General features: G+C 27.4%; 1 protein-coding gene across 1 annotated transcript; it reads left to right on the top strand.

Moving 5' to 3' along the window:
- The first annotated feature begins 6,893 nt into the window (after positions 1-6,893).
- LOC110673920 (29 kDa ribonucleoprotein, chloroplastic) lies at positions 6,894-10,707 on the top strand. The gene is made up of 4 exons (XM_021837166.2): positions 6,894-7,289; positions 7,386-7,484; positions 9,063-9,353; positions 10,420-10,707. The coding sequence occupies exons 1-4, from the start codon at positions 6,933-6,935 to the stop codon at positions 10,477-10,479; spliced, it is 807 nt and encodes a 268-aa protein (XP_021692858.2). The 5' UTR covers positions 6,894-6,932; the 3' UTR covers positions 10,480-10,707.
- Positions 10,708-10,988: the final 281 nt, after the last annotated feature.

Below are 10,988 nucleotides of genomic sequence, written 5' to 3'. Positions count from 1 at the left end.
ATGTTACCGAATTTTAATGGAAAATACTTATTATTTTAGGGTATTCATTTAGTTTGGCATGACTTATCTTGGGCAGAAATACCCAATAAGATGAAGGATGAGCTAAGTGAGATACAAATTACCTATTTATATTGAAATTAATTCAATTGAATATGTTGAATTTATATGGTGGGAAGGTTGTGAATTAATGGATGTTGATGATTATTATGGAAGTGGCTTTTCAACAGATTGTGTCTTTTTGTTGTTAGATGTTTGAAAAACAGCTGAAATGCTGTCGGATTTTAATGGATAATACTTGGTATTTTAGGGTATTCATCTAGTTTGACATGACTTATGTATTGGATGATTAAAATATAAATTGTCATATTTATTTATAACATCTGACTATGAAATTTTTAGGGTCATTACATGTGGGATGAAACTGAAGAGCAGAATGTGCGTCTTGCTTGGGATAAGCTTGGGAAGGATAGATTTCGTGATATTCTTAACAGAGCTAGGAATGAAATGTTGGTGAAGCACAAGAAAAGTGATATTGCTTATTTGCACAATCTAGGACCAAACTGGATGAAAGCAGAGGTGTGGAATGAGCTTGTTGCTTATTGGAGTTCTCCAGAGTGGCGAAAGAAGTCACAATCTGCTAAGATTAATAGAATGACAGTAAAAGATGGGTCAATTACAAAACATGCTTGTGGTTCAATCAAAATTGAGATTCATGAGGATCGATTGGTATAATTTTTTAATTTAAGTTATTTTTTATTTATTGTTATGCATTTTGTTGGTTGTAAAATTATTTAGTGTGTATTTTGTTGATTACACAATACGATAATTTTTATTTTGTAGAAAAAGAAGTTAGGTAGGCCACCAAATAAGATTGAAGTATTTCGAGCAACTCACACCAAAAAGGGTGCTGATGGTGTATTCATTGATGGCAAATCACAATGGGTCGATGTAAGTTTCTTTGAAAATATTAATTTTACCACAATATTTTTCTAATTTAATTTCATTGTCATTAAGTTGTATTAGATTATAATGTAAGGTTATGTGTGTTGGTTATTCATTTAATAAGATATTACTGTATTTCATTTGTTTAGGAAGATTATGCAAGTGCAATTGTGGAGAAATATGGTTCTAATTCTGAATCCCCACCAATATTTGATATGGATAAGTGGATAGAAGTATCTGGAGGGTTTAATAAAGGAAGGGTGTATGGTATTGGGTCTTCTACAAAATCTCAAACAAGTGGATCATCTACCTCTCAATCATGCACATCTGCTTATCCTGGGTCATCTTCTTAGCCTGCGATGTCACAAAAGGAAATTTAACAACTTATAGATGAAAAAGCATCACGAATGAGGGCAGAGATGATGGCTGAAATACTTGATCAGGTGCGAAAGGAGTTAAAGACCACAGGTGGTACTCAGTTTGCAACATCTTCACATCCAACCACTTCAGACTCTACAAATCCATAGCATAATCTAGATAATTGACTATGCTATTTATGTTTCTGTTTAAAGATATTATTACGTGTGGAATATTAATAGTATTTTTTCTGAATATGATTGTATTTTAACTTGCATTTTATTAATTTAACTACTTTGTATGGATTATTTTACAACTTTATGAATATATGCATTTTAATTATGCTAATTAGGAAAATCATAATTAATATATTGTATTTATTTATGGATTTTTTATTAATTTATTCTATAGGAATAACAAAATAATTAAAAAATAATGAATTTAATAATAAATAATATTTTTTTTGACAGATTTATGACGAATTAGCGACGGAATTTTAAAATTATTTAAAATTTTAAAAATTATTTATGCATTATCGACAGACCATATAACTTTAACGACGGATTTAGTGATAAAATTAGACACAGATTTGTGACGGATTAGCGACGGCATTTTTCTGACGACACTAGTAACTGAAAATCAATTCGGTTTCATTTATATTAGTGACGACATATTTCGTCGCTAATTCCGTCGATAATATTTAGCGACGGATAGAATTTTGGTCGCTAAATTTTCTGACGAGTGTTTTAGCGACGAAAACGTATCTGTCGTAAATCAGTCGTAAAAATTTTTTGCGACGAAAACTAGCCCATCTGCGACGGATTTTTCCGACGCAGATGGTCTATTTTTTTGTGGTGTCTAGATTTTGATTGATCAACTTAAATATACATTTATTTTTAAACAATATATTTACTTTATTATTTTATTAATTTTTAATTTTTCATATCAATTAAATTTTAGCGATTATTATTATTATTATTATTATTATTATTATTATTATTATTATTATTACTTTAATATTATGTTATTATGCCATATAATCTAACTATTTGGAGTTCATACTTATTTTTTTGATGTTTAGATGTAAAGATTTGATATAATACTTTGATATACGGTGATATTTTTTAAATAATATAATTTATATTATGAAATAATATAATAATCAAAAGTCTAATTTTGTAATACTTATTGTATATTTTTATATTCAATATGTTTGTGTGTGTGTGTGCACGCACGTGTGTGGTGGCTAAATTAAATAAGGCTAAGGTCGTGCATGGTGGCTAAATTGGATAATGCTAGGGTTTTGCCCTGGGCCGAATTGTAGCACCCTTAGGGTTTAGTTTGATTTCTTTCCTTAGTTTGTAATTGATTTATTTTCATATTTTAATTTATTTTACTTTAATAATTAAATAGTTAATCTTTATAAAAAAATATGGTAAGTCTAAATTTCTTAAAACGAAGGCAAAGCACACACCAAACAAGTAAGGAAGCCGAAAAAAAAATCATAATTGAATTAACTTACGCATAGACGACCCCAGGACTATTCAACGCTCATCATAGAGTTTCGAGGAATCATGCATAGGGTTTTTGGGCATGAAAGTCTTGCAATAGGATAAAGTTATTTTTATTTTCTTTTCAAGGCCTATATTTAATTATTTTGGGATTTAATTTTTTTTCCTCTTATCACTTTCTTTAATTTTAAGTTTGATAATTTTATTTTATTTTATTTTATTTTATTTCTCATATAAACATAGCAAAGAATGTAAATTGACTTAATAATATGACATATAGGAAAACTTGATAAACATAAAATGTAACATGCATAATAGAAAATGATGGCATGTCTTTAGGACTATGCATCATTATTATTTATGTATAACATGTTTATGTGTTATATGGCTATCATTGCCACATTCCCTTCCAAAATGCAAGAGCTTAAGGAGCTGACCAAGTGACATGGTTAGATATGTGTATGGTTCTTGGCTCCGAACTAAATTGAAGACAGACTTATTTTATTATTTTGGTTTAGTTTTGATTTTTCACTAAGAATTGAACTGAAACTATATTAGATTCATATAAAATTAAAACTAAAATTAAGAACTAATTTTATATATTTTTTTCATATATTATATACTTTCAACATAATTATATATTTATATACAAATAAAAATTATAATATATATATATATATATATATATATATTATAATTATGAACTATAAATTACATAATATTATTTTTCATTTATCTATATTTTCTTAATAATTTTAGTTATAAATACATTAAATCACCCCTTAATTCTTAATTATATATGCACTACTATGTTACATAATAAGTTTAATCCTTAATTATATATGTATCTTAGAATTAAAAATTATATAATTAAAAGATAATTATAAGATTTATTTATGATTATATTCTATAATATATTTAATCCTAAAATATTGATGTACTTATAATAAATATTATAAAATTAAAAAAATTAAAATTATATTATATGATATAATATATATATTTTTTAATACTTGATATAATATATATTAGCAATCGACTTCAAAATTTAAATAACAATTTAAGCATAACTTTTTCATGAAAACAATGAAATAACTTTGTTTAAAGAATCAATATTGAAATATAGAGAATTTAACTAAACCGAAACCAAAATATCAATGAAGCAAACTAAAAGCAAACTACAACTTGAATTCAATTTCAATTTTTAGGTAGACTTCAAATCAAAATCAAAACCATAGGCTCTATGATAATATTACTATATTAGTATTATTGTTGTTATCAGAACCGAACTGGATTGACTAGTCAAATCATTCAAATATTCTAACTAACCGATGAACCGTTCAATCCGATGAGATTTTGCCAATTTGATTAGCTTACTAAAAATTAAATATGAGACTTGGATAGTAGGAGATTTGAACCTTGGACCTTATAAAGGAAAAATAGCTTGTAACAATTTGAGCAGAGCATCAACTTTGGTCATTCTTTTTCATACATAAATATATAAACTTTAACTGGCACGTTCCTCATCATATATAAAACATTTAGGAGAAAAAAAAAATCATATATACAACATATCTATTAAATTATTCTATAGTAAGGGATAAACTTTTGTAGGACAAAAATATCCTTAATTTTTTTATGTTATTTACAAATATATTATCTCTTATTACATAAATTAATTTTAAAGCTTATATAAATTTAATATTCTTAATTTTATTTATATTAAATTTTCATTTATTAATTAAATTTTTTATTGAAATTTAAATAAAATTTTATAAAAAAATTAATTAAAATAATAAATTCATAGTAAAAAAAAACGTATGTTTCATGCATTAAAAAAATATCGACTTTTATAATAAAGTAAGGTAAATTACCTAAAAATTATAATTTATTTGTAATTAAAATTTTAATAATTAAAAAATTATTTATATAATGATCGGGCTCCTACCACTAGAGGAATTGTCCGCCTTGGCCATAAGCCTCACGGTTTTAGACAAATCCCACATCGACAAAATACGAAATTGATATTGGGTTCAAAAAGTAATTATATATAAAATGGGAAAACTAATCACTAGAAGCGCCTTTTGATGGAATGGCCTGGAGAGTTGGAAGAACTCTAGGATTAAGCGTGCTCACTTGAGAGAAATCCTTGGATGGGTGACCTCCTGGGAAGTTCTCCATTCCCATTTTATAGTTTTCCCACCTATAAAATGGGAAAACTAATCACTAGAAATCGTTACAATTTATAAATAATTAAAATATTTATAATGTTTATTTTGATTTGATAAGTAATTCTAAAACAATTAAAATTCTATTTATAAATTTAAATTATTTTATATTTGAATTAGTGTATCTTATTTTATAATTACTTTTTATTTATATTTTTATTTTACTTTTGAATTTTATTTTAAATTATTAATTATAATAAAAAATATAACATGAGACAAAGGTAAAGGCTACTTTTTTAGCTAATTAATTAAAATTATATTTTATTAAGTTAAATAATATTAGTTCTTAAAAATATCCAAATTAAAAAAAATAAAATTTCATTATTTTCCTTATAATTTTAAATTAAAATTAAAAGAATTCAATTTTTATTATTTAAATAGATAAATATTCTATTAAAATGAAAGATGAGTTTATAAACGAATAATTTTTTTAATTTTTAAAATAATTTTTTATTTAAAATAATTGTAATATTAATATTTTATTCTAAATTAATTATATCTAATAAAATTTATAAAATTTTTTCCTTACCTGATTAAAAAATTCGCAAATATAAACTTTTCTAAAATATATAAGTTTTAATTTTTATACTACTTAATAATATAATATCTTATTTATGTATAAAAATATATTTAAAAAATAAATAATCATAATATTTACAAACTACATGTTCTTTTTTTAAAAACAATAAATAAAAGCTACATAATCTTAAATTTATTGAATCGCTACTTTTTAATATAAATTATTTTTTTACTAAAGATTTATATTAAAAAAATTAATTCTCAAAAAAAATTATCTATATCACAAAGTAAATAATAATATTTTTAATTTAAAAATTTCTTATAAATTTCAACTAATAAATATATTCCCGAACATATTTATAAATATTATTATAATTATTATGATCATACAAGTAACTTTTATTTTTTAGATTTTTATAATTCTTAGTAAGTATGATATGTTTTTTTATATATATATATAATGAATTATCAATCATAATACTTATTATTGAATTAAAGGTAATAATAATGATAATTTATCATTATTAATAGACATAAATATTTAAATTAATACTAAAACAATATATAGTGGTCAAAGAAAATAAATCATCATATTTTGAAAAAATTTATTTACAATTTCACTGTAAATATGGAAAATTTTTCTAAATAATGGATATGAAAACATTTCAAATATGTCTATATTATATTGTACTAATTAAATTAATATTAATTATTGTTAAAATTTTAATATTTTAATTAAATAATTAAATTAATATTTTATATATAAATAAAATAATTACATATTATAAATTATTTTAATGCTCATATAACGCATGTACTTTAAATACTAATTAAAATAAATAATTAATATTAACTTATAACAATTAAAAAATTAAGATTTATTTATTTTCTTATATTGTAACATGATACTAATAATTTTTTATTTGTATATTAACTTGATTTATTACACAATTTTTAATAGTTTATCTTCATTAATTTATTAACTTGAAATACTAGATTTTATTGTGAAATATAATCATTTAAATTAAAATTTTAAAATATTACTATATAATTAACTTTATTTTAATAATTATTTGTAAAATATGTTAAATTAATGATTGTAAATTTGTAATAATGCATCGTTATTGTTACCTCTTAATTATATAATATATAATTTATATTTTCATAATATTATATTTATTAAATTTTGATTTGGTTCGATTAAATTGTGAATTCATAATTTTTTTATCTTTATCGATTCAATAATCGGGTGAATTATTATTTTAACAAAAAAAGACAAAAATTAATCGTTTGAAAATGTCCATCTTATCCTTTAAATATTTCCGACCTCTGTTCTTCAACCAGTTCTATCTCAAATTTTTTGGTCGCCATAGAAATGGCGGGACTAGAGGCTGCACTCTCCCTCCTACTGCGCCATCCTTCTTCTTCGTCTAAATCCCTCTCATCTCCCAAACTACAACGACAGTTCATAAATCTCCGCAGCTCCAATTCTTTCCTTCTCCCTTCCGAAAATCTTCGTGTGTCTCCTCTCACCCACAGCCGCCCATCAACTCGAAAGCTTTCCTTTGAACTAGGTTCCACTTTACAAGAAATAACAGCAGAGACCAAAACACAAGAAACCCAGGAAGTAAGCCAAAAGAGAAAACTATATGTAGTCAATTTGCCTTGGTCTCTCTCTGTTGCTGATATCAAAAACCTCTTTGGCCAATGTGGGACTGTAACAGATGTTGAGGTTCCTTCCATCTTTAAATTCCCCACTTTAGTCTTGGATTTTTATGTGGTTCATGAATCATGATATGGGTTTTCATTCTTTTGGTGTTAAATCTAGATTATAAAGCAAAAAGATGGGAGGAGCAAGGGCTTTGCGTTTGTGACTATGGCCTCTGGGGAGGAAGCTCAGGCTGTTATTGATAAATTTGACTCTCATGTAAGCTCTTCTAGTTTTCTTCTTCTTGTTTCTAATTTTATTTGTTATACTTTTGGTCTAATATTCAGGTGGATAACTTTAATTTTTAATAGAGAAACTGGGTTTTGTCTGATCTTTCTAGTATTTGAGTTTTTAATGTTTCTTTTTTCATATATAATTCCTTGTGGTTAAATTAGTAAAGATCCGGAAAATAAAAAAGAAAAGGGAAGAGAAAATGTTAAATCACTGGGGGGCTAGAATCTACTTTTTTTTTTTTTTTTTTTTTTTTTTATAATTTGGCTTTGATGAGGATCTATGAAGCACGGAAACTCCAATCAATGGTGTTTTCCCGATTTGGAGACGCTTTCGTTAGGACGCGCCCATGACACATTTTGGGGCCTTATCCGGAAAAATCAAAAAATGGAAACGCGTTTCCACCGTGAGAACGCGTTTTCGACGGTCGCAGATGGCTCTTAACTTCCAATTGGCGTTTGTTAATCATTCCCATAAAATTCATCATTAAGCTGTCCAAAGCCACCGTTAATTTCATTTTCGCTCATGTGCTTGAACTTGCTCAACTGGTGTCGGAAAGTAGTCTGAGTCTCGTCGGTGACGTTCGGAGTACACAGGGGAGTTGACAAGGAGAAGAAGACGTGAGAGAGAGAAGGTGGTGCCGTGTACATTCTTGGTTTTTGATTGGTCTTGAGTTTATTTTCTTTTTAATTTATTTTCTTTTCTCGTTCTTTTTATTATCAAAACTTAATAAAATAAAATAACAAGTTCTATAACAATTATCCTATGCTCATTTTAAATTTATTTTAAAATAATTAAATAAACAAAATTAACAATACTATTAATGTTAATAATAAAAATAAATGAAAAATGTTAATAATGACGAGTAAAACATAATTAAATTATCAATATAATAGCTTTATTAGTTCTAAATTAATTTCATATATTTATCTTATTTATTTATTATTTTATTTAATATTTATAAATATATCCCGATATTTTTTATATTTATACGTTTCCCTATATTTTCGTTTTTTATGTTTTTTGAAAATTTGCATTTCCGTTTCTGTGCTTGTTAAGAGTCTCATATGGAAAGATCATAAGTAATTCAAAGAGGGGTGAATGTTTAGCTACCTAATTAGTCCCTCATCATAGACTCTTTCAAGCTTGTAATATGGTATGAGAGCAGGTCCCGGAAATGGATGGAAATGAAACAAAATAGAAGAGAGGGGACAGAACCAGAATCAATTGTTGTTCATCATCATGCTATTTTTCTTTTACAATCTCAGTATTAATCAGTAGGTGTAATCCTTAGCTTCTTCCTTTTATCATCAAGCAGCAAAATGACTTGCTCAATGCTCATGAACTACCTCTTACCAGTTGCAACAGATGCGAACAAACCCAACAACTTTTCCTGCCCGATTCATTTAGCTAGTTGGTATTCCAAATTCACTTGATTCTTGTAGCGATCATCCTCATTTCTTGAAATGCTAGTCATTAGATTGCAATGAGTTCAATTTCCATTCCTCAATATCTTATTCGATATTACTTCCAAGTTGTTTTTCATTTTATGAATTTTTGATGCAGGAACTTTCAGGGAGGATTATTAGGGTTGAATTTGCAAAGAGGTTCAGGAAACCCTCTCCTCCACTTCCTCCAGGCACTCCTGCCGGGGAGACCCGACATAAGCTCTATGTTTCCAATCTTGCTTGGAAAGTTAGAGCAACTCATCTGAGAGATTTTTTCTCTACTAATTTCAACCCGGTTTCAAGTAGAGTTGTCTTTGACAGCCCTTCTGGAAGATCTGCTGGCTATGGGTTTGTTTCATTTGCCACAAAGGAGGAGGCAGTTGCTGCTATATCTGCTCTTGATGGAAAGGTAAACAAAAGTTAAATTAGTCACACTACAGCATTTTATTTGATTTTAAATATTGCTTTGCTCTTGGATATGGAATAGCTAGTTGCTTCATTGGCTGGATGGTTTGTGATGTTCAAATGGATCCGCATAATTGTAGTTTGAGTTGTAGTTTTCGATTCTAACCACTTGAGCTTTGTACTTAGTTTAAAGGATTTTTTTTTTTTAAATAAAGAAAATCTATGCACACTTTGAGCCCATTTGGCATTGAGGTTCTAGAAACTACATTTCAGGAAAAAAAAAAAAAAAAACTATAACTAACATATGTCAAATTGAATTTATATCAATTTTTAATACATTCTAACTAATTAATAGCAGTTCTAATATTCATGCCAAGCAGATCCTTTATAGTTCTGTGTGATGATCATTAAAAAGAAAAGGAAAAAAAGAGCAATGAGGTTGGGCATTCTTGATCTATTACCAAATTCTTCCCCTTCTGCATCCATTTTTTACTAAAGTTACAACATGCATTTTTGTTAGCCTCCTTCAATGATCTGGAATTTTCTTCCTTCTTTATTTGCTTTGTTTCTCCTTTATAGTTTAAATATGATTTTGAAACTAATAATGGCAATTCATCAATTTAACTCCTTCAACCTGCCACCTGGAAAATCAATTGACATCTCCAATGGCTTCCCTGATTTGCTGTGGCTAGAAGGATCCTTCTGGTGATCAGTTAACTTGGCTTTTGTTGTCACGGGGACCTTGTTTACCAAAGAACAAAGGGATGGGTAACTGTAGAGCTAACATGGAGAAGTGAAAGATAATGTTGTGTACTGGCATGAGTTTACACATTTTATTTTTAAACCTTGAGAAGAAGAATTCTTTTCATTTCCATTCAAGTATAATGCATGTCTTTCTGATCATTATCTTCCAATATTCACATACATGTGTGCAAACGTACTAGTATTAATTGCTGTATGGTTGTGTTTCATCTCATCCCAGAATCACATGCATCTTTTTCTGGTTAAGATCATTTCAATAAGTCTTAGATTGGTGGAGTTATGTGATGCTTCCATTATTCATTCTGTAGGAATTAATGGGTCGGCCGCTTCGGCTGAAATTCAGTGAAAGAAATGCTGATGAATCTTGAAGTGCAAAGCAAGAGGAAGTAATATAAATACCCAACATTTGGTAACCATGCCTTTGGTTTGCTGATCGACGGTACAAATAAAGCAGCAGCAGCAGCGGATATGGCAAAAAATTATTTATCTGACTCCAATTAATTTGGAATTAAGACTTATTTGTGCATTCTCTTCTCTTTTTCTACCAGTACTGTGTATAAGTTGTTGATATTATTATAAATATATCACATAACCGATGTGGAAACCCAAAGGCTCTGTCCTGGGCATGCCAGATCACACCGGCCCACCCATAAATGGCAACAAGACTTTTCTACTTTTTTGATGGTAAAGTGAAACACACGCACACACAAGGGAGTATAGGAGTTACTATACCAGCACTCACACCCAGGCAATTACTGACTGAGAGGAGTCTTGACACATGCTTATAAACCCACACACACGTTCACAACTGATATAGAAGTCCTAAGGCTCACATATTATTGTAAATATTTAACTGAAGTTCTTTTACAACATTATC

This window comes from Hevea brasiliensis, chromosome 18 (assembly GCF_030052815.1).
Source record: "Hevea brasiliensis isolate MT/VB/25A 57/8 chromosome 18, ASM3005281v1, whole genome shotgun sequence".
Taxonomy (NCBI): Eukaryota; Viridiplantae; Streptophyta; class Magnoliopsida; order Malpighiales; family Euphorbiaceae; genus Hevea; species Hevea brasiliensis.
This window is presented reverse-complemented; position numbering and strand designations above follow the sequence as displayed.

Bases quoted from the DNA above. Each gene is read 5' to 3' on its own strand.
- LOC110673920 (XM_021837166.2), top strand. From the start codon at position 6,933: ATGGCGGGACTAGAGGCTGCACTCTCCCTCCTACTGCGCCATCCTTCT. The intron at 7,290-7,385 runs GTTCCTTCCATC...TGTTAAATCTAG, and splicing joins GGACTGTAACAGATGTTGAG to ATTATAAAGCAAAAAGATGG. The intron at 9,354-10,419 runs GTAAACAAAAGT...TTCATTCTGTAG, and splicing joins TATCTGCTCTTGATGGAAAG to GAATTAATGGGTCGGCCGCT.